This window comes from Salmo salar, chromosome ssa13, assembly GCF_905237065.1.
Source record: "Salmo salar chromosome ssa13, Ssal_v3.1, whole genome shotgun sequence".
In the NCBI taxonomy this organism is placed as follows: Eukaryota; Metazoa; Chordata; class Actinopteri; order Salmoniformes; family Salmonidae; genus Salmo; species Salmo salar.
The window spans coordinates 36,507,346-36,532,221 of record NC_059454.1 but is presented as its reverse complement, the minus strand read 5'-3'; the positions used below and the strand labels follow the sequence as shown (position 1 = coordinate 36,532,221).

Genomic DNA, 24,876 nt, shown 5'->3' with positions numbered 1-24,876 from the left:
TCAAATTAAGATCCTATATCTGTAGGTGGTAATGCCTTTGAGCTTGTTTTTTGCTCTTACTTTTTTAAGAAGATAACTCACCATGAACTGCCGCTGTACAGTAATTCATGACTCACTGAATATATTAGAGAAAGAATAGATGTTGTATTGCTGAGGATAAGGCAATCTTCCTTATGAAAGTGTGATCTCTGATAAAAGGTTATATTGCTGTTGCAGTCTAATCTTATTATTAAAAGTGGTGTTGATATATAATTCAAATCAATTCCCATTGTCATATTTTACTTAACTGTATGTTTCAGATAGTGTGTTATCTAATTTTGAGAAGAAATTGGCATTTTGGAACATTAAAGGGTAGTTATCTGTTATCTACAAGGGAACCTCCATTTCCATCTTCATGACAACTACCTATAAAAAAAGGCTATAAGCTATTCAACCCCCCCTAGACCCAGGTTACTCCATCTCAACCTGTCCACCACTTCTAAAAATGTTGTGACATTAAGGTCAACCCATCTTTTGATTGTCCTCAGTGTATCTAGTTCATGAGTGAATGTATGAATAGCCCTATTGCTGAAATATGAATAGCAGACCAATTACTTAGGCCCGGATGGAGTTGGTTGCTCCTAGGAGAATGGCCTCTCCTTGTGTAACACTAATCATGTGCTTGTGTGTGTGTGTGCACCGCCCAGCAATCCTCATAGCATTCTCTCAGTAGTAAATAGGTATTGAGAGGACAAGAGGCAGGCTACTGAGACAATGTTAAAGTATGTGCTTGTTGTTACATGAAGCATTTGGAAATCTTTTTGAAATCTTTATATTCATACATGTTCGTACATGCCTTTCATGATTAAACTCAGATTAGATGTGGTGTAGGCCTACATCATAGACTGTAAAAATACAAAGTCTCAAAACACCAGGGTTGTGTAATGAAACCATGAAAAGTAGCGCACTTATTATGAGATTGTAAGGGCTGTCGTGAGAGAGAGACCAAGGTGCAGCGGAGTTAGTGTTCATCATAAAAGGTTTTAATGATCAACGAACACTATACAAAAGAAACCAAAAAACAACTAGCAACAGTTCTGTTAGGAACACACTAAACAGAAAACAATTACCCACAAAACCCAAAGGAAAACATGCTCCTTATGTGTGACTCCCAATCAGCAACAACGAGCTTCAGCTGTGCCTGATTGGGAGCCACACACGGCCCAAAACAAAGAAATACAAAAACATGGAACATAGAACGCCCACCCAATGTAACACCCTGGCCTAACCAAAATAAAGAACAAAAAACCCTCTTTATGGCCAGGGCGTTACAGTACCCCCCCCAAGGTGCGGACTCCGGCCGCAAAACCTGACACTGAAGGGGAGGGTCCGGGTGGGCCTTCTTACGGCGGCGGCTCAGGTGCGGGACGTGGCCTCTGCTCCACCCTTGGCGTCGCCCTCTTAGGTGGCGCACCTGGCCGCGCCGAAGGTCTGGTGGGCGACCCTGAATGCGCCCGGCTGGCGGGCGGTGATGGTTGCGCCTGGCTGGCGGGCGACCCTGGTTGCGCCCGGCTGGCGGGCGGAGATGGCTGCGCCCGGCTGGCGGGCGGCGATGGCTGCGCCCGGCTGGCGGGCGGCGATGGTTGCGCCCGGCTGGCGGGCGACCCTGGCTGCGCCCGGCTGGCGGGCGGGACCTGGTTGCGCCCGGCTGGCGGGCGGCGATAGCTGCGCCCGGCTGGCGGGCGGCGATGGTTGCGCCCGGCTGGCGGGCGACCTGGTTGCGCCCGGCTGGCGGGCGGAGACCTGGCTGCGCCCGGCTGGCGGGCAGCGATAGCTGCGCCCGGCTGGCGGGCAGCGATAGCTGCGCCCGGCTGGCGGGCGGCGATGGTTGCGCCCGGCTGGCGGGCGGCGATGGCTGCGCCTGGCTGGCAGGCGTCCCTGGCGGCACTGACCCAGGATTCACCAGGCTGAGGAGACATGTAAGAGGCCTGGCCCTAGGCGTAGGCACAGGCACAGGACTCACCGGGCTGGCGGGCGACTCTGACTGCTCCGGACAGGCGGGTGGCTCTGGCGGCTCCGGACTGGCGGCGTGTGGCTCTGGCGGCTCCTGACTGGCGGGCGGCTCTGGCGGCTCCGGACTGGCGGGCGGCTCTGGCGGCTCCTGACTGGCGGGCGGCTCTGGCGGCTCCGGACTGGCGGGCGGCTCTGGCGGCTCCGGACTGGCGGGCGGCTCTGGCGGCTCCTGACTGGCGGGCGGCTCTGGCGGCTCCGGACTGGCGGGCGGCTCTGGCGGCTCCGGACTGGCGGGCGGCTCTGGCGGCTCCGGACAGGCGGGCGTCTCTGGCGGCTCCGGACTGGCGGGCGGCTCTGGCGGCTCCGGACTGGCGAGACCCACTGGAGGCCTAGTCCTAGGAGGCGGCACAGGACGGACCAGGATGGGGAGACCCACTGGAGGCCTAGTCCGAGGAGGAGGCACAGGATAAACCGGGCTGTGGGGGAGCACTGGAGTTCTGGTACGGACGCTATTTACCCACACTCCAGGCTGAATGCCCACTTTGGCCCGGCACGGGCGGAGAGCAGGCATTGGGCGAACTGGACCCTCCCAGCGCTCTGGAGACACAGTGCGCAACGCCGGCGCAGGATAACCTGGACCGAGGAGGCGCACTGGAGACCAGACACGCTGAGCTGGCACCATCGGCCCTGGCTCAATGCCTGCACTCGCATGGCACTTGCGGGGGGCTGGTATGTAGCGCACCGGGCTTTGAACGCGCACTGGGGACACCGTGCGCTCCACAGCATAACACGGTGTCTTACCAGTACCACGCTGCTTCCGGTAAGCACAGGGAGTTGGCTCAGGTCTACCGCCTGACTCTGCCAATCTCCCGTGTGCCCCCCCCAAAAAAAATGGGGGGCTGCCTCTCGTGTCTGCTGCGCTCCCTTTCCTCATACCAGCGCCTCTCAGCTCTCGCCGCCTCGATCTCCCACTGCGGGCGGCGATAATCCCCATCTTGAGCCCATGGTCCTTTCCCGTCCAGGATTTCCTCCCAAGTCCACGAATCCTGAACGCTCCTCTCCTGGCGCTTCTCCTTCCTCCGCTGCTTGGTCCGTTGTTGGTGGGTAATTCTGTAAGGGCTGTCGTGAGAGAGAGACCAAGGTGCAGCGGAGTTAGTGTTCATCATAAAAGGTTTTAATGATCAACGAACACTATACAAAAGAAACCAAAAAACGACTAGCAACAGTTCTGTTAGGAACACACTAAACCGAAAACAATTACCCACAAAACCCAAAGGAAAAACATGCTCCTTGTGTGTGACTCCCAATCAGCAACAACGAGCTTCAGCTGTGCCTGATTGGGAGCCACACACGGCCCAAAACAAAGAAATAGAAAAAGGAACATAGAACGCCCACCCAATGTAACACACTGGCCTAACCAAAATAAAGAACAAAAAACCCCTCTCTATGGCCAGGGCGTTACAGAGATCTGGTGTTTGGAGAGGGTTTGAATGTAAACCCAATGGGGGTTTGAATGTAAACCCAATGTAAGTGTTTCAAGTCACAGAATATATTTTATAACAGAAATTAAGAACTCTGAAACACCCAAAGCGGTTCTTTAACCTGAATATTGGTGTTTTTAAGAGAATGTTGTGAAAACACTTTTTGGGGTTTCAGTGCATGTAAAAGGTAACATCAAAATATGCATATATAGCCTAAATATGAATTGATGATAAGGGGAGGGGGGGGGGGGGGCACACAATGCAAATAGTCTGGGTAGCCATTTGATTACCTGTTCAGGAGTCTTATGGCTTGGGGGTAAAAACTGTTGAGAAGCCTTTTTGTCCTAGACATGGCACTCCGGTACTGCTTGCCATGCAGTAGTAGAGAGAACAGTCTTTACTGGGGTGGCTGGGGTCTTTGACCCATTGATAAATCCATATTTATCAATGGTGAACTGCAGAATCCTCAATTCTTGCAGTTCAATCTCCAGTTAGTGTGGGTGGTTTGAATACTGTGCTTAACAATTCCTGCCAAAATGGTATAAAAAAGGCAAATGATCAAGTACATAAAGCAGTCTTAAACATTAAAACACTTCAGAAAAAGAGATCTAATTCTACACTAGACAGGATTTAAAACATCATACTGGTGTTTAGAAGTTTTAGAGGGAGGAAACTGCATCAAAAGAGAGGTATCTAGTTCTGCACTAAACAGGGCTCGAAACGCCAAAATAGTGTTTTCAATCTTTTCTGTTAGTGCTCCCAGTCCCTGTCAAGGTGTTGCACAACAGTTGATTAAGTGGTGTTACAACATACCATGTAATGTTTGACAAAATGTCAGGATGATGTGTTTAAATAATCCAGCAAAGTTAAGGTTTCGTCTCCTTCAAGTTGGTCGCAGCTCAGTTGCCACTAGTTTTGGTGTTACAAAGCACTTGTTTTTGTTAACAAATAATCACATTACATTAATAATGTCACATTAATTGTAATTACTGAGAAGTTGAGTCAAAACATCACTTCTCTAACGTGTCAAAACAGCAACAACAAAAAATCTTAGCTCAAAATATAGCAATTAGAGATGAAGTTTCTCTCTGTCCCAGAGGAGCATTCACTGAGATGTTCCCAGAAGAATCCCTCCCATCAGAAACCAAGCCAGTGTGGCTTGCTGGCACTAACAGACAAACAGTGGACATATGGCCAGTCTCCCATCTGCTCTGCGGTTTACGGCCCAGTAGACTGTCATTTATGTCGCCTCCAAGGAGCCAGGATGACACCTGTTTGAATTCTCAATCAAAGGCCATCTACCCTTACACTGATTTATGAAGTCTGGTTGTTGGAGAATATTTGCTAATACAGTAATGCTGTCTTTCTCCAGTAGTATTGATCCATTTTGCAGTGCACCCATAGGGCTGGCTTGTTAAGCCAATTAACAACAATAACTCTATCAAAAATATTAATCTATTGAGCTTATTGAGTGGATCCTCAACCCTAACTTTATATTTTGGTTTAGATTGTCCTTCATTCTCATTCTGCATTGTGATCCTTCCACTTCAAAGGATCTTTCCAGAGCCAAACAGATGTGTTGTTAAGGCTTGAGTCTGTGGCCTATAGGAAAATATGCCATATAGCCCAGAGGGGCAGCGTGACCTGGATGTGGAATACTCTTTTGTAAGTGTCCCAAAATGCCTTCTCACTCCAAAGGCTATAAGATAAGAGTGGCAGGTAGCAAGGGGCATAATGCATACATTGGTAGTCTATGTGAAAAACAAAGGCTATAGAAATGGAAGAACAGAGTGTAGAAAGACAGTAGCGAGGGAATGGTGGCATATAGTGGAAGGGAGGAATGTGTTGTTAATAGGGAGAAAGAGGGGTAAAGAGAGGGAGAGTGAAAGAGGGAGAGGGAGTGAGGGGAGAGGAAAGGGAGGCAGGGAGAGGGAGGAGAGGCAGATGGAGGCAGGGAGAGTGGGAGAGGGGGGAGAGGCAGAGGGAGGCAGGGAGAGAGAAAAGGAGAGGGAGAGGGGGAGAGGCAGAAGGAGGCAGGGAGAGAGAGGGGGAGAAGGGAGAGGGAAAGGGGAGCAGGGAGAGCGGGATTAAGAAAGGAAGAGTTGTCTCTGACTGACCTAAAGGGCATAATGACCTCAGGTTTAATATGATGAATCAGGCCAGGCTAACACACAACACTTACAGTAATTTGGCAGCAACTGCACAACAGCAATTCAAATTATTTAATGTAAAAATAACTTACACTTGCCCAAGTCATCTGTATAATCTATTTGGATCATTGTTGTGATGATAATCAACTACCTTTTTAAGCAGACTTTTAGTGGGACTTTATTGGTCAATCCCCATTTCAGTGTACATCAAGAAACTTTCTGGTCCCTGGTAAAACCTAGGCTTTAGATCAGCAGGCTAACATTGTCTTTTGGCACACCAGAGACCCAGGTTTCAACCCAGTTGGTAACATAACCCAGTCGGTCACATCAGCAGAGTGTCACAAGCGTCGTTGAAGGGGGACCAAAACGCAGCGGGTAAAGTGCTCATCTTCTTCATTTTATTAAAGAAAACACTTAATCAAAATAAATAAACGACAAAACATTCCAGTAAGGTGCACAGACTATACTAGAAACAACCACCCACAAACACAAGTGAAAACAAACACAACTAAATATGGCCTCCAATTAGAGACAACAACAACCAGCTGCCTCTAATTGGAGGTCATTGCAAAAACTCACATAGAAATAGAAAAGCTAGATTAAACATAGAAAAAATGAAAACTAGAACCTAAACCCACAATACCCAAACACACAAAACAAACACCCCCCTGCCATGCCCTGACCAACTATAATGACAAATAACCCCTTTTACTGGTCAGGACGTGACACAGAGTATGCATTAGAACCTGGGAGAAACTAAGCAGAACCAATCTCTCAGGTTTAGAGTGTCCCCCTCAGGCCACAGTGTGCTTAGTCAAATGCCAATGACAAGGTCTCCCAGCCTTCACCTCTCTCTGACAGCTGAATTATTCATAAACAACAGAGAGTCGTTGGTATGGGGCTGGCTGCTAATTTCTCAATGGGGTTGTTGGCTGTCCTCACTAGCATTTTCCGAAATGCATGTTTGGGAAGCACAAATTGAAATAACTTGTCAAGATATTCCCCAATGCTTTTTACTATCTATCCATAATCATAAACAAAGTTCAAAATGCGATCTATAAATGCTGTGAAAGAAAACAGGATCAAGTTTAACTGTTAGATAAACTAATAAGGCATTAACTCTCAAGGACATTGTCTGCTGTGCTGGATAGTGTGAATCTAGGCCCTGTACTGTAGATATACTGAGTGCACTCTCTCCCCACTGGATTCATCCAGCAACAGCAGCGCAGGTCACTTTAAGGGTTGGGGACTTTGCCAATTGTCGTCATCAAAGAGAGTGTGATTGTGTTCTTGTCCTTTTATAGCTGGCACCGAGGCATGGCAGTATGCAGATGTCAAATTAGCATATTACATTATTTCATGCATCCTATATCTATCCACATAATGAAGTAAATCATAGTAAAGTGAGGGCAGCAAGGAAAGTGAACAATACCACAGAGCAACATGAGCATAATACATACTTTGTTTCTTATCTTGAATAATTCTGCTTATAGGCATAATGATTCAGGAATTAAGGCAACTAAATAAATGAATGAAGGAGAAAGTAAATCATCAAACCTTGAAAAGATCATTCACTTTTTATTGAGCACTCAAGGTCCTCTGTTAGATACCAGGTATCAAAGTTCATAATTTCAATCAGAAAGGTGAAGACCACGCTAGGACATTTCCCTTGAACTGAGTCCAAATAGACACCTTTATTCATTGATCTGGCCATTATTGCAAAGCACCACTGTCGTCAGGGGTGGGCTGGTGGATAAACCATTACCTGTGGTTCTGTCCCCTCACCTGTTTAGAAAGAGGCATACACGCCACAGTCCAAAATCACAGCCAACCCTTTTGGATCGTTGTTGAAATATTTTGCTTTCAAAGACCTATACATTTGTGCTGTGTGACACACAGAACTTCACATTCAAAGCACACTCAAGCCATACAACACAGCACCATCAAAAGCCTCTGACAATGAACACTATAGGAGAAGATAACACCAGCAGGTGCTCAAGGACAAAGAGGAAAACTCTGCCTCAGCAGAAAATAATAAATCAGTTATGCAAGGTAAGCTACGGTTTTGGGATGTTTTCCCAGATCCGATGTCTCACTGTTTTTTTCCAGGTAAAATTGTGCAGTAATAAAGTGGGACTTCGTGGCTGCATTCGAATGGATGTCTAAGAATTAGTTTGTGCTAACTACCGTCTCTGTATAATATGTTACCACCTTCACCCACTTCAGACATCAGTTCCATAACTCCCCAGATGGACCACCCTGAGGCAGGGCCCTGAGGAGAGGGACCTGTGAGAAGGTGGAACTGCCATATGACAGAAGACTGAGATCAGGTGAGCTTTAACACAATGACGCCTCCTGCTCTTTTCTAGTAAACCCATATTAGCCCCCAGACAAACTCATGTGAGACGTAATACAACAGCGGCATCTGTGGCAGAAAATGGTCCAACTACTGAGAATCTGGATAATGACATACCATAGCAAGACCATTTGTTGCAGATATAATCACTGTTGCACATTCAGCTGCTCTACACATTGGAAATGGAGTAAATAATTAACCAACTGTAAGCACACCAGCTGAGACGTTTCACTGTAACCTATATAACCAAGGGACAGTTGGGGGAGGGTAGTGTGTCATTATATAATTTCTTCCATCCTAGCCAAATGTCCAAATCTGCTTACATGCGCTTCCCCTATCAAAGTGTTTTGCTACTTCCCGTATGCACTATGCGCTAAATATACCACAGGTCAATATAGTCTACCAGTCTAACTGTCTATTCTGCCTTCTATCCACCATTCATAGTGAAGATAGTGGTAGGTGGTCGTATGTCTAGATCTGCAATGGGCTAACTAGCAATCATACCACAAATAAAATCATTAAAAGCTGCAATATAAATCCACGAGAACAAGGATGAATAGCTGATAGGCAGCGAAGTGGCCAGGTACGTCATCGCACATGAAAGAACATTGAAGACGTGAGACAAGCAGCTCAAAAAGCTCCCTGATTGATCTTGTTTAGGGACAATTCAATTATCTAGACTAGCCTACAACAAGTGAGTACAAAAGTATTCTCTAGGCCAGGGGCGGAAATCCCGGGGGGGACACGACCCCCCCATCCTGGGAAAAATATGATTTGTCCCCCCCAATATATCATTGAAACATAACTATGTAATTTAAATAATATTAATAATACACAATGAAAGCAATTGTGCTGATTATAGACACTTAATAGCGCGTTTTTAAGTTTCAAAAGATTGCGACCCCCCCACCCTTTGCATCACAATGATTTGATCCACTGCCAGTTCCTTAGTTGGCAAGGTAACAGAGGGGTCGTATCTACTGTCTGAAAGGCACTCAATGAACGTAACTGACGTGAGGTTAATCCAGTCAATCACGCACACACACTAGCTGAATATGCAGAGCTAGCGCGCAAATATTAACTATTAAGCTAGCTAGTACCTATTCCATTCATGTGGCCTCGTCAAAGATGGAATCTTTGCTATCGTCAATTTATTCCAAGATCAGCATGCAGATGATGTAAGTTAGTGCTTCAAAGTCCCTGTGATAATGTTAGCGATAAACTGAAGTCCAAACTGAACAGAACTACACTCTCTTCTACCATTGTCTTAAATATATTTAATGGTCTCGTTGCAAAAGCTAAATTGTCGCAAGGGAACTTTTATTTATTTATTTTATTTCACCTTTATTTAACCCGGGTAGCAAAGATTATAGCAAACACCACTGAAACGGAATTGGTGCTCGCTAGCTTTGCAAATTCAGCTATTGTTGGTTGCCAGCCAATATGAAACAAACTATTAAAATTACAAAAGGTTGCAGCATATGTTGTGTAAATGGTGAACTCATACAGCTGTCAACTCTTGTCATTTTAATCCGTTTCACATTTGCTAGCTACCTTTTAGGTCGAAGCCCAAATAGAATGATAAAAGATAAGATGATAGAAGCCCATCTCCTACTGTAAATAACCTACACACTGTGTGTGTGTGTAGCCAGCCAGCCAGGTAGAAAAATGGCAGAAAAATAAAAGACGGACATCAGAGTATTTTTCAGTACACCAAAACGCAAAGTAAGAAACCTAGTAGCCTAATATCTCAAAGACTAGTTGATAAAATGTTCATAAGAAAGAAATGAAATTCTAATGGAAATGTTTCACAATGATGTCATTAGGCAGAGCAGGCAACAGATGGCACACAGACAGCAGAGTTGGGGACAGATATGCAGGGACAGACTGGCAGAGACAGGGAGTCTCAGGTAAGTTTGTTGAGTCTTTGTTTGGCAACATTATGAAAGGTTCTCAATTTTTTTGACTTGTAAAATAGGAACATAATTGGAAAATGCCATGGATACTCCCACTCACAACTTAAACTGGTGACTGAACTAAGATTTGTTAAAGGCAATGGTATTGCTGTTGTGATTAGTTGTGTAGTTTTGGGTACCGGTAGTTAGGAGTACGGCAAACACCTTATTTCTTTGGTTCCTCAATATACATTTACCATATTACAATGTAGGCTATGTGTTACAGCACTACTTTTGGTGTCCCCCTCAGGAATTGCTCTTGAGAAAATTTCATGTAATTGTCCCCTCCAAAGTTGATATCAGATTTTCGCCCCTGCTCTAGGCTGTAAATGGCAGTGAATAATGTAATTTGAATAACGGCGCAAAAGTCCTGTCATTTGAACATTTAATTCAATTTATTCCATATAGGTCAGTTGTGGGTCTACTCTCAACAGTTTATAAGGTCTAGAAAGGCATTGTAGCAGGCCAGTCTGGCTGTAATTTTACTTCTGATATTGAGATGCGCTGTTTGTTGCAGATCATAATTCTCCCAAGTCGTCCTTTAATAATGTGGCTCCCAGCAGGCCCAGTTATTCAGGAAAGCTTCATGCGCACCTAGGACCTGCTTCAATAGTCCGCAACAGTGGACACGTCATAATACCCATAAAAACACGGAAATGGTCACAATGGTTTTTCTGCCATTCCTTTTTCACATCGTGAATATTACAACAAATTCTAATAAATTGTATGTTTGGTGTAGGCTTACCTTGGCGTGACATTTTGATAGCCGTGTAATTCTCTCTTGGACAAGGTAGGTTTTGTCAATATTTTCACCTCAATTTACTCTAAAAAAATGTGCAATGCTAATTATTGATAAAAGTAAAATATTTGCGCGGTTATCAAAACGTAATGACAGGGTAAACCTACATGAAACACAGACCTTATATACAGTAGTTCTAAAATCCCATATGGAAAAATGAATGGTGAAATAACGATTGAAACCATTTTCCGGGTTTTATGACTCATACGGTGGTACTCCATATAGCCAAGCCTTCAATATTGGGGACAAGGTAGGTAGGGAGGGAAGTATTTTCTGTTTGTCGAGATTGACATGGTCTATTTGATTGTGGTGTTGAAAATGCAAACCTTGATGTTGAAGTGCCCGAAGTTGGTATGCTTTGCTTATTGGTTGTATGGTGCATTGGCACAGAAACCTGTTGGTGGAAAATAAATTGCATATACAGTATTTATAAACAGTGAGCTCCAAAAGTATTGGGACAGTAACACATTTGTTGATGTTTTGGCTCTGTACTCCAGCACTTTGGATTTGAAATGATACAATGACTATGAGGTTCAAGTGCAGACTGTCAGCTTTAATTTGAGGATATTTTCAAATTAATTGTCCCACCATTTCAGGGGACCAAAAGTATTACTATTAAAATAGTAAAAAGTTAAGTATTTGGTCTCATATTCCTAGCATGCAATGACTACATCAAGCTTGTGACAGTAGAAACTTGAAAATATCCTCAAATTAAAGCTGACAGCCTGCACTTTAAACTCATAGTCATTGTATCATTCAAATCCAAAGCTCTAGATTACAGAGCCAAAACAACAATACTTTTGGAGCTCACTGTAATTATAAATATACCATCAAAATGTTGAAAATCATTGTCTGCAGCCGGCTTTGATCGTAGTGTAATGACACAGGCAGAGAGAGTGAGTGGTCGAAGAACCATCAACCTTCTGGCCCGTAACCCTGTGTGGCATCAATTGTGCCACTACAAAAACATGCTGAAGTGGAAAAGTCGATATCCACATTTATAAACACAAGGTTGGTACAGTTATTGTTATTTGTGGTCGTAAACATTATTTTGAGCTAATTCAACAAGGGGGGGTGCACATTTCATTTCATTTACAGTGCGGGGTGGGGGGGGTCATGTGAAGATATTTTTTACCTTGGGAAGGGGCGGTGCATTTGTTTTCGAACTGTCCCTAATATTACTATGATGGCCTGGTTGAGGACATATTATTCAGCAGACGAGTGGTTTGTTTACAGTACCAATGGAGCAGCAGATATTATGCAAATATGATATACAGCTATACCTGGCTGTCAGTTATCATATGTCATCGGTCTGTGATGCTTGTCCGTAAGACAAGCCCCTTGTCTCTGTTGGCTGCAAATATCAACCAAGGGGGTCTCCCCTTTATCCTCTCTTTTCTCCCCCTGCACTGGTAAACACAATAATAGCCGTGCTGTGTTCCTATGTGCTCCATGTTAACACTGTGGCTGTCAAAGGCCATCAATCCCCTTCAAAGGGTGACGGCTCTCTGAAGTGGGCTCTGTAGTGGCCATTTTCCACTTGACTGGCCCCACAGACAAAGGGCCTATGCCTCGGCCGGGCTTGGCAACTCCCAGCAGCTGTGCCAGACTGGTCAAGGGGGGGTAGGGTGCTGTAGGGGAAGGGGGGGTCCATGCAACGAGAGAGCTCTCAGTGTTAAAGGGGGGGTCAAAATCCCCATCATCATATGGGTATCCAAAAGGGGCATCCAATATTGTTGCCCCAAACCATCCCTTACTGGACCCATCAGAGTAGCGATCAATAATTCAATGCTTCTATTGTTGATTACCATAGATATAAAAGCTAGTTTTACAGGGAATGGTGATAATATTTATATAACTAAATCTTAACCCATGATCATCACATCGCTGTGTGGGAAATGGTTAGCTAATTCTGTAGGTGGTCCACAGAAAGATAAAATGGTCCTAGATAATGGAAGCCGGTCATCATAAACCCTATCCACAGGTCCTTTGACCCTAATGGGATCTCTCGCCACATTACTGCTTGCAGTACAGTATGCTGCTTGGTACTGTCAATGGTCTCTAGAGTCTGCTGCTTTATTGAGCACAGCCTGGCATGTCAACTGTGCTACTGCATCAATGCTAGCCTGGCAACTCATCCTGTAACCATTGATGTAGCACAGACTGCCAATGCCTCATCACATAACTCAGAGCATTAGGAACAGAGACTTTGTCCCAAGTGGCACCCTATTCCCATAGCGTTTTGGTCAAAAGTAGTGCACTATGTAGGGAATAGTGTGCCATTTGGGACGCATACAGAGAAGATATACATTATAATGATATAAATTATAATGAATGAAAATGACTGGTTGGCCAGCCACATGGGCATTGTGTCAACATCAAAATCAGGCCCAGTCAGGTGAGGTTCAACCCAGGAACTAACGGAGGAATCAACATTTTCACAAATCATTTCTCTATGTCATCTCAAGGTTATGGGGCTGGCAGTCAGGTACCATGAACCAGTCAATTGCCTTTGAATTGCACAGTACAATGCAAAGAAGCACTGTAAAGATTTTACTTTATATTGCTGTTATCTACCATTTGTACCTGTTTATGGTTACAAAATTAGAAAAACCTTTTCCCAAACAGTGATCATCAAAGTGCCATAAGAATTTAACTACAGTCCAAATCACTGACATTTTAGAAAACATGCTTTCAGACAGACATCCATGAAGAAAAGGTGAAACATTTGTCTATTTAGTTACTCACTCATGAGCGCTCTTCTATCAACTAGGTAAGTGTAGTAATTAGCTCACTACAACAGCGTAACAAGTTTTCCCCTCCTCCCTGCTGTGCATCTCTATCATTGGTCCCCACATATGGCACAGTCAGCCCCCAGAACAAAGGGTTCCCAGAGAGGGGGTTGGTGGGTGCATGCTGACCCCTGCAGAACCCCCAGCCACATTGACAAGCAGGAAGCATTTACATATGCTGACAGACTTGTCTCTTCCAAGAGTGGAGCGGTAGGCACTTCATTAAACTAACATCAATATCAGCTGATGGAAAAAGAAGAGCAGGCATGAGCACTGCTGTCTACAGGGAGAGAATACAGGGAAATGACAGAGGGCTGTAACGTTCAATCTAATTTTATGGGATAGCATTATTTAAATAGAAATTGATAGGAGATGGGGCGTACTTATTGAAGTACTAATGTCTGAATATTTCCTTGTGTGTCTGTCACTTGATTGTCTGCATGCATCAGCAATTGGTTTCCACAAGCTGTTCACCTGAATATCAGCTGCCAGCATTTGTCTCCATCTGGGTTTGCTCAAGCAAAAATGTCCCCATGCAAATTTCCCCCACATTTTGGATTTTGTTGACGTTTTGACAAAACAGCTTTACTAGTCTAATTACGCTACTTTTTAGCGGGTGGTGTAGTAAATTTGAGTATTAATGTTAATCATGAATTCTTAAATGACTGTTGTTTTACCGACTTTACAAAGGGGGTCATATAATCACAGTTACAGTGTCAGGCACAGGTGACATATCTGTGGATTCAGCAACTAGTCAGATAGGATATTTATTTAGAGTGGTGGTTTAGAGTTCATCGTGTCATTTTCTGAATTCATCCTCTGATTCTGTTAATTAAAGAGGGTAAATTCCCTTTTCAATTTGACGCGCTGCTCATTTAGCTGGGAGCTGGGAGGGGAAGCGGCTGGGTAGGGTGGTGGTTCAGTGGGGTGTGAGGGTGGGGGTTCGTTTGGGTGTGAGGGTGGGGGTTCGTTTGGGTGTGAGGGTGGGGGTCCACACTGGGAGGTGTCGTCCTGACCAGATGGGCCTCTCAGTGGCGTAGTAAGTGGAGTCCTCACATGGCAGAGGAGACTGCAGGATCTCACAGGACCAAGACAGGGAATCCAGGTGGCCACAGCCCCTCCTGTCCAGCTGGAGAAGCGATGGGCCATCTGACACTCAGATGAAAATGATACACTTTTCTTTTGCTGCTGCTGCTTTGTGCTGTCTTGTCAATGCCTCGCCACAAATGCCCAGGCCAATCAAGGAATTCAGCTAATGAAGCTAGCAGAAAACCTCTTAGTTGCACTGAGATATTCATGGTCGTTGTGAAGCAAAGTGGAACGACATTTGCATGCATGATGCGGTGAATTGTGCGTAACAAGCTGAGTAAGTGCCCAAAACAAAAAAGGACTTTTATATAAAATAAAAAAGAAATACAGACAAATTCTGATTCATCTTCAACTTAATGTAACACTTTATCCAAACTACCTTTACATTTTTCTTTTACATGATATAATCCACTAATGATAAAATAGCTCAGGCTTATTCATTGTCAACAATGTGAGTAAACCACTGCAGTGATTCCAGGAAAAGGGGGTTTCCTTTCCTCAAATCCAAGTGAGAAAGTCACATCTGCTCTTAGCCTGATCCTCAGCTGACCCAGAGGCAGGGTGGGGATAATCATTGCCCTCTTTCTTTTTTGTTTTTACTCAGTGCCGGGGTCAGCGGAGCTCCCAAGTGACCAGCGACAGGGCCAACAGCCAACTGACTGCCTTCTCTACTCTGACCTCCCTTCGTTAGTAACCCCCTCCCTGGGCTTCTCCTCAGACCTGGGGCTGCTAGGGGGACCTATTTGTGGTCCGCCACTCGTCTGAGGGGAAGGGGATAGAGACTGAAGGAACAACAGCTGCTGATGGGGACATCACGCTTCCCATGGAAGAGCAGCATCCTCCTGAGAGAAGGTGCTGTAATCTGCAATAATCGAATTCTCAGACATGCATGATAGCCATAGTATGTCTCGAAGCCACATTGTACGTGAGTGAACACATGACATTGAACATATTGACACATGACGTCGTGTGATCTATATTGTATTTACAAAAACAATCAACAGTGCAAGTCATATGATGATCTTACATGGAAAGCTCTTGAAAACGTTCACAGACACACACAAACAGAGATATAAAAGCAGTGTTAAATAGACAAAGTGTTATTAAATGTATTTTGTGTAAAGAGAATCTTCTGGGGTGCCAGAGGAATGCAAAGAATTGTAGGCACTTTTTTCTGACATGGTATAGTGATGCCATCTAGAGTTGCAATGTGTAACATTCACACACAGCAAAGAGCCCAGTGGGTTCACTAGTAGCAATACAAGGTGACATCATCTGTCTGATAAACAGTCTTGTCTGTTTAATAATTTATTTAATAAAGTGTTATTTACTTAATTGACTTAATTTTGAGTGAATCTGGATTCTGCTTATTCCACATATTCAACTTGGTTCAAAAAAATCATACATGTATGAAAAAAAGTCAACAATCCTAAATTGGTTTAGACATGATTCTTCCGCCCCCTGGCTGTGTATATAGAGAAATATAGTGTCTCCTATTGCCATGGAAGAGTTGGTCTTAACTGATATATCTGTTAAACAAGGTAAACTACGGTTTGGTGCCATTATTGCTTAAGCAATCTCTATTTGGCACAACATTTAAAAACAATGTAACTGAGAATCAAAATGGCATGCCCATACTTCAATATTTCACTATAACGCCTTGTGATCTGGAGGGCAGCCTTTTGCATTCCCCCCAATAGTCCAAATGTGGAATCTGTATCCTTGCCGTTATCAATGAAAGTAATGGTTTGAGAACACTCCAAAATTTGAAAGGCACATTACAGGCAACTCCTTTTTTCTATATTTACAACTTAGGTCAACTATGCTGGCCTATGGAGTCCCTTGGAAAACCCAACTACTGAACCTGGACTCCCGAAAGGGCTGATCTCTATACTATATAAACAACTTTCTGAAAGCTCATATTCCGAGCTAGCTATTAAAATAATTATGGTCCACAGATCTAAGTGAATATGAACAACCCTTTAAGTCAAACAGAATATGAAAAATATGACTTTGGCATCCCGTAATCCGAACCATCACCTTATACATTGAAGTTTGTTAACAGACTGTATTTAACACCAACGAAACGTTTTACGATGAAATTTGCCCCAACTGTTCACTGTGTTCCCTAAATCAGGTAGGCACATTCCTTCATAGGATGTGTGATTGCCCTGCAGTTAAATGCTTCTGGGTCAAAGTTACTCAATTTCAAAGTGCATGAATGTAAATATTCAATGCTTTGCATCTACTATGTTACTTAATGACTCAATAAATCAGAGGAGACAATTACTGCTGGCAGGCAGCACTGCCGGAAAAAAAGATGTTGGCTCTTATATGGCATTCACCTCACTCTCTCCCAATTCGCCAGTGGATACAGTTACTATTATTACTATTATCACTATTAGATAATACAATATTACAATATTCTAATATAACATTAGAATTATCAACAGTGAGAATGAATGGTGCTTGACAAAGAACAATTGAGGCCTTGAAAAATATACTTGACTCTGTAAAGAATAATCTCAGCTAAAGCCAAACATACAAATAAACAATATATAATTAATAAGGAGTTGGTCCCCCCTTTGCTCCTATAACAACCTCCACTCTTCTGGGAAGGCTTTCCACTAGATGTTGGAACATTGCTGCGGGGACTTGCTTCCAATCAGCCACAAGAGCATTAGTGAGGTCGGGCACTGATGTTGGGCTATTCAGCCTGTCTCGCAGTCGGCGTTACAATTCATCCTAAAGGTGTTTGATGGGGTCGAGGTCAAGGCTCTGTGCAGGCCAGTCAAGTTCTTCTTGACAAACCATTTCTGTATGGACCTCACTTTGTGCACAGGGGCATTGTCATGCTGAAACTGGAAAGGGCTTCCCCAAACTGTTGCCACAAAGTTGAACACAGAATCGTCTAGAATGTCATTGTATGCTGTAGCGTTAAGATTTCCCTTCACTGGAACTAAGAGGCCTGGCACGATCCATGAAAAACAGCCCCAGAGCATTATTCCTCCTCCACCAAACTTTACAGTTTACACTGTGCATTTGGGCAGGTAGCGTTCTCCTGGCATCCAGCAAACCCAGATTTGTCAGTCAGACTGCCAGATGGTGAAGCGCGATTCATCACTCCAGAAAACGTGTTTCCACTGGTCCAGAGTCCTATGGTAGCAAGCTTTGCACAACTCCAGCTGACGCTTGGAATTGCACATGTTGATCTTAGGCTTGTGTGCGGCTGCTCGGCCATGGAAACCCATTTCATGAAGCTCCCGATGAACACTTCTTGTGCTGACGTTGCTGCCAGAGGCAGTTTTAGAACTCGGTAGTGAGTGTTGCAACCGTGGACAGACGACTCCAGCGACTCCTTGTGGTGGGCCAGTCGCCTGCAAGCTAACTTCACATACACTGCTGCCATCTAGTGGCCAAATCTAAATTGCCCCTTGGGTGGAATTTATGGCCTTATGGCCTTTCTCTTGCATTTCAATGTTGATGTTACAAAAAAATTAAAAATGTTTTTTTTTGTATTATCTTTTACCATATCTGTGTTATATTCTCCTACATTAATTTCACATTTCCACAAACGTCAAGTGTTTCCTTTGAAATGGTATCAAGAATTTGCATATCCTTGCTTCAGGTCCTGAGCTACAGGTAGTTTGATTTGGGTATGTCATTTTAGGAGAAAATTTGAAAAAAAAGGGTCTAATCCTTAAAAGGTCAAGGCATACCTGTTAATTGAAATGCATTCCAGGTGACTGCCTCATGAAGCTGGTTGAGAGAATGCCAAGAGTGTGCAAAGCTGTCATCAAGGCAAAGGGTGGCTACTACTGAAGAATCTGACTTTTATTTAACACTTTTTTTGGTTACTACAGGATTCCATATGTGTTATTTCATAGTTTTGATGTCTTCACTATTATTCTACAATGTAGAAAATAGTAAAAATAAAGAAAAACCCATGAATGAGTAGGTGTGTCTTAGCTTTTGACTGGTACTGTACATACATACATACATACATACATACATACATACATACATACATACATACATACATACATACATACATACATACATACATACACTGAGTATACAAAACATTAAACATGACAGACTGACCAGATGATTTCAGATGAAAGCTAGTATCCCTTATTGATGTCACCTGTTTAACCTACTTCAAGTGAGTGTAGATGAAGGGGAGGAGACAGGTTAAAAATGATTTTTAAGCCTTGAGACAATTGAGACATGGATTGTGTATGTGTGCCATTCAGAGGGTGAATGGGCAAGACAAAATATTTAAGTTCCTTTGAATGGGGCGCTGCTGGGTTTTTCACGTTCAACAGTTTCCCTTGTGTATCAAGAATGGTCCACCATCCAAAGGATATCCAGCCAACTTGAGTCAACATGCGCCAGCATCTCCGGGGAATGCTTTCGACACCTTGTATTCCATGCCCGAGGAATTGAGGTTGTTCTTTGGGCAAAAGGGGGTACAACTCAATATTAGGTAGGTGGTCCTAATGTTTTGTGGAACGCTTCTGACACCGTGTAGAGTCTCTTCCCCGACAAATGGAAGTTGTTGTGTGTGTGTGGGGGGGGGGGGCTTAACTATTAAATTATGTGAATTTGTGCATGTAGCCTACCCCAACAACAAAATGAATAAAGATTTGGTCCAACAACAACAAAAAATTCAACACAATAAAGATTCAAAGATTTAGGCTATTCACAGAAAGTATTTCAAAGGTGCTTCACCCACTTACTAGGGCACACATTTTAAACAATCATTGCTAACCTTGAGCGTGGGTTGTGAATCACACTTTATAAAAAATATTTTCAAATATTAATTGAGCAACATTTTGAAATGTTATATTTTAGTCCATTGATCCAGGTGGATTTCTCTCAGAAGAGAGTGCCCTTCAAGGTATGTCCAATCTCTAATCTTGTCCAGTCATTGTTCATTCCCCACATTATTCACACACCACCCCAATTGGTATAAGTACTACCAGGTACTAGTGTCCTTTCCGGGAGTGTACATGTACAGAAACATGAGATGGGCCATTCTGGCTTGGACAAGGCTACTTACCCGTGGTTATGTTCGTGTTTTAGGAATAGGTCACCATCATAAAGGGCACTTGGTGTTACAGAAGTCTCCTGACTGAAACAGGTTGTACACATTTACCAGTGGGAACATGACGACAGAGCCCAGCAGAGAGCCTGTCTGTGCCGCTGCTCCACACCACACCAGGGCGCTGTGGCTCTCATCTCTGAAGATGACACCCACCATCACCTTGACATAAGACAGTATCCCTGTGAAGAAGACCCACGACAGCACCTGAGGGTTACAAGGTAACATTATCAGTAATGTTCCCTCAAAACATTTGTGTCACTAAGCAAATTTCAATTTCAATTTGCATATAGGCCTACTTCAGCTCTGATTGGTTATGGCGCACCGGTCTGTGTAGAGTACATGCCTGAGTCCTGCCTGGCAATGCAATAGAATCCTAACTCTACAACAAAATCTCTTGTATAGTTTGTTATGCATACTAAGTCTTGCATAGTTAGTTTTGTTTCGGTATGTTGCAGTTGAAGCTCACATCCACTACAAAACTATGGTATTTGCCTATGGAGCAGCAAGAGGAACTACCCCTCCCTAACTTCAGGCTATGCTCAAACCCTACACCCCAACCCGAGTACTACGTTCTGCCACCTACGGTACGGCAGCTCCCGCTCAGCCCAGTCAAAGCTCTTCTCTGTCCTGGTACCCCAATGGTGGAACCAGCTTCCCCTTGAAGCTAAGACAGCAGAGTCCCTGCCCATTTTACAAAAACATCTGAAACCCTATCTCTTCAAAGAGTATCTTAAATAATCCCACATTACCTCCCCCAAACAAAAACAAGTGCCTTTTATGAACTAATACTCACACTTCACTTCTCCCCTCCTACTCGCACTGACTTTGCTGACAGCTACTTTGAGGAAAAATGGACTTACTGTGACTGAGATATGTGGTTGTCCCACCTAGCTATCTTAAGATAATTCTCTCTGGATAAAAGCGTCTGCTAAATTACTAAATTGTAAATGTTATCTTGGTATAGTTATTGTAGATCATTGGTATTCCAGAAAATAAAAGGTGATAGCATCTTCCATAAATGACAGCAACAACTTTGTCACTATTCCTTTTCTGCAATAACAAGGATCAATGAACTGACAGAGGGCCAACCTTTTCTTAGAAAGTGTCTCTGGACTGAGACCTACAGTATCTCTACAGGTAGAGGTGTGTTACTCACTATGATGGCTTCTCCCAGTGCGGAGCCTTGTAATAGTGGACATGGACTCATGGTGGCCATTGCCATGTTGTATCCTCCAAAGACTGATCCAAGGAGACACAGTACACCCAGGAGCACTAGTGACCTAAACAGAGACTCAGAACAGGAACTGGTTAGGTACCTGTATCTGAAGTAAAGACATTCTAGATAACCGCAGAGATAGTGAGGGAAAGCTGAATTACTTTATCATATACTAGTATATACCATATTTGTACCTTAGCATGCTGTAAAATGTGTCAACCTTTAACAGTGGAAAGCTATTTCAACCATATGAATCCATTTAGAGAGTTACTGAGGCTATTTGAGGTTTTACCTTTTAGGAAAAAACATGGCGACTATACAGGCCACTGGGTTGGCACAGGATGCCAGAGCAGCCGACAGGTGATATGCCAGGTTACCGTAGGGCATACAGGAGTATGTCTGCACCGAGGTCAAGAGGCCGTTAGTCGCCCCATTCACCCAGACCACCATGAAATAGATAAAAGTTAACTGGAAAACAGAGTGGCCTGATTTAGCCAGCTGTGGCCTGGCCTGACCTGATTCCTCACTGTGGCGTTTTGGGTTTGAGTTCTCCCCTTCAGTCACTGCTCCATGGTTGTCTAGCCCGGAGCAGACTGACGCCACTGTGTCAGTGTCTGGCACCAAGTTCTCTGTGGACAGTTCAAAGGTACGTGGGAGCCTGTTTAGTGCAGAGAATGCTGCCAGGCTGATGCACATCATGGCCGCCAGGAAGAAGAAAAACACCTCAGTGGAGAAGTTGGGCGGTAGAAACTGGGTCTGGACAATGTACATATCCTCTTCAGTGAGGTTACCAGAGGACTGAGTGGCATTCACACACTTGGCCATGCCGATGCCCTGGCCGAGAGCCACCAGACCAGGGATAAAGCCACTCAGGCCCTCTCCAATGAAGTAGGTGGTGATGTAGTTGGCTGGCAGCTGCATCATGAAGGGCAGGAAGGTGACAGAGGAGGTGCAGTCCACCAAGGCCAGGAAGAAGGTGAGGATAAAGAAGGCTGTGCTCCGAGATGCTGCCGCTACCACTGTGGTCTCGTCCCAGGAGAACGCCAGAAGTATACAGGCCAGGACACCTATGGACAACACACTGTAGATGGCAGCTCTCTCCTTCAGACGGCCCGGACACAGCTTGTGCATAAGAGTGACCAGCAGAGGCCCCAGGTTGGCGAGCTGGATAATAACGGTCAGGTAAGATGGTAGATCCCAGCCCTCGGGGAGAGTGTTAACGATGAGGGGGAGCTCCACCCACAGGCCATTGACAGCCACCCAGGAGCCCAAGCCGAAGCAGCAGGCCAGCACATGGATCCGCAGAGACATGGCTGTATTGTTGCTGGTCCCAGTCAGGTCAGGTGAGGTAGTCTTCTGGAGGAACTTCTGATCTGAAGTGAAGATCTCTCTGAACAGTTTCAACCCGGCCAGCCTTCAGAGCCTAGAAAGAGAGGAAATATCGAGATACCAGTAATACTGAAAGACATTGCTGCTAAAACGATCAAATTAGATTGAGGGTCAAACGTCTAGAACAATAATTATGCTAGTAAAAGTATTAGATGTTAGTATTGTAGTCACAAATCTCTCTGTAAGGATCTATCAACTGGTAGGCATTGACCTATAGCCTGGACCATCAATAATGATTAACCAAGAGCAAATATCACATTGTTATTGTGGGCTTACCAAATCTGTTCTTAGTTATTGAAAGCGCATTCCTATTGTCATTGGAATTTGATCTTTAACTTTTAACCAAACAGCTTTTTACTGTGCTGTTTTACACTAACTTTAGTCATACAGGGTGAAGCCACCTGTTATAAGCAGATCTAGTTAAACACTGATGCTCTCGGCTGTGTTTAGACAGGTAGCCCAATTCTGATCTTTTAATTCACCAAATTGGTATTTTGACCAATCAGATGAGCTCTGAGAAATATCTAATGTGAAAATATCTGATGTGATTGGTCAAAAGACAAATTAGTGGAAAAAATATAATTGGGCTGCCTGTGTAAAGCAGCCTCTGTGTGCCCTATATTTTATGCACAGGGTGTTGCTCAAGGGTGCAAATGTAACACGTCACACTTTGAAATGACTGGTTTAGTTATTTAGTTACACTGATTACCTCAAAGTCAAGGACATCTACCTAACTGTGGAGCTGGAGTAGTGATTATCAGATGTATTGTATTTTAAATGAATACACAGATGAGACCATTGAGGAGACCATGAAACCTTGAGACAATACTAGCAATATAACAGATAAGTATTTCGGTCTACTCTACACAGTCGCATGTCAACCAGCTGAAGTAATTTTCACTTCCCTAACACATGGTCTAGAAATACAACATACCACAAAGCAGTGGTGGCCAGCCTGGCCAGCCAGATGCCTGATGACCACCTAGATCACACAGGACACACAATTCAACTCGTGACACTGACAATCCAAACCTTGGAAGTGGCTCAAGCTGCTGAACATCACACGCTGTTCTCAAAGTGGCAAATGTTTCATTGTTGAACTAGGAATTGTATCCGTTTCATATCAACCATTGTCTGTTAAGATGCATCTATATGTAATTCAGAATGACTATATATTCTTGAGACTCATAAGCATAATTTGCACCATGCTATTCTTGGTCGTGGCTTTTTAGCCACTGGTGCTATTAGCCTTTGCATTTTCACATGACCACCTATACCCAAAACTCTGTATTAAAACGTTTACGTCGACCGGATCCTGGAACTCAAGTCTCTTCTTTTACCTTTACAAAGTCAACTTTGCTACTGCACAATTCGGTCTACATGGCTCGTTTCCCATCTCTGCTAGTGAAACATCAGACAGGCGTTTAGCTTTTACACAATTTCATGATGTTGGGCCTAACAAATTAGACAATGTCAGAGCCAATACCATCACATTCTGTGTATCTACCTGGCTTACAAAGCCCAGATGTGTTACAGTAATTCACACAAAGAATATTTTAAACTGAAGGGAGTGCAAGAACCTTAACTTCATATTGATCACTATTATTCTTGTCAGAGGAATAGATCATCAGAATCTACCTGAAAAAGGCGTCCTTTACAATATATGACATTTGATACACTTATCATTATTGTTCCATTGCTTGACTTTAGGGCGCAATACAATTTTTTTTTAAACAACTCATAGGAATCAAGCAGATTAAAAATTGTACTCACAGGTTTCTTGAGCCACTGGGTGGATGCCCTATTGAGGAATCCAACTTCCTCCCTCTCATCCCATATATAGAGCTTTTTTGGGACAATGTGACCGGCTTCCACTCTCCTTCACACGCAGGCTGGAGGAAAAACTAGGAAACTAGTTCCTTGTGGGTAGTTCAGAGTCCAGTCCAGCAGTCAGCTCCACCGTGTTAGATTAAACTCAACTGTGTCCTTTTTAAGTCTGTGCAACAGTCATAAAGTCAGACATAGTAGAGATGGGACGTCCCCTTCCTCCACCTGCCCAGCCCCGTGAGACTAATGGGAGACCTAAGGTCCCTTTTCTCATTCCACAATTACAGTGCATTTGGGAAAGTATTCTGACCCCTTCACTTTTTCCACATTTTGTTACGTTACAGCCTTATTCTAAAATTGATTCAATCGGTTTTTTTACCCCCTCATCAATCTACACACAATACCTCGTAATGACAAAGCAAAACAGGTATATACATTTAACCAAATGTATTACAAATAAAAAACTGAAATATTACATTTACATACGTAAGTATTCAGACCCTTTACTCAGTACTTTGTTGAAGCACCTTAGGCAGCGATTACAGCCTCAAGTCTTCTTGGGTATGATGCTACAAGCTTGGAACACCTGTATTTGGGGAGTTTCTCCCATCCTCTCAAGCCCTGTCAAGTTGGATTTCTATTTTCAATTCTCTCCAGAGATGTTAGATCGGGTTCAAGTCCTGGCTCTGGCTGGGCCACTCTTGCAGAGCCAATTACGGG

The 24,876-nt window shown here is 43.8% G+C and overlaps 1 protein-coding gene and 1 long non-coding RNA gene across 2 annotated transcripts; one reads left to right on the top strand and one right to left on the bottom strand.

Annotated features, from left to right (window-relative positions):
* Nucleotides 1–10,193: 10,193 nt before the first annotated feature.
* LOC123726212 (uncharacterized) lies at nucleotides 10,194–15,958 on the top strand. The gene is made up of 2 exons (XR_006758567.1): nucleotides 10,194–10,724; nucleotides 15,219–15,958. It is a non-coding gene; the product is annotated as an uncharacterized lncRNA (long non-coding RNA).
* On the bottom strand, nucleotides 15,580–24,437 carry slc52a3-1 (solute carrier family 52 member 3-1). Its single transcript, XM_014136213.2, has 4 exons — nucleotides 24,103–24,437; nucleotides 21,233–22,363; nucleotides 20,881–21,004; nucleotides 15,580–19,928 (listed from the first exon to the last, which is right to left on the bottom strand). Exons 2-4 carry the CDS (start codon nucleotides 22,249–22,251, stop codon nucleotides 19,716–19,718), a joined length of 1,356 nt encoding a protein of 451 aa, XP_013991688.1. The 5' UTR covers nucleotides 22,252–22,363; nucleotides 24,103–24,437; the 3' UTR covers nucleotides 15,580–19,715.
* Between the last annotated feature and the right edge of the window lie 439 nt (nucleotides 24,438–24,876).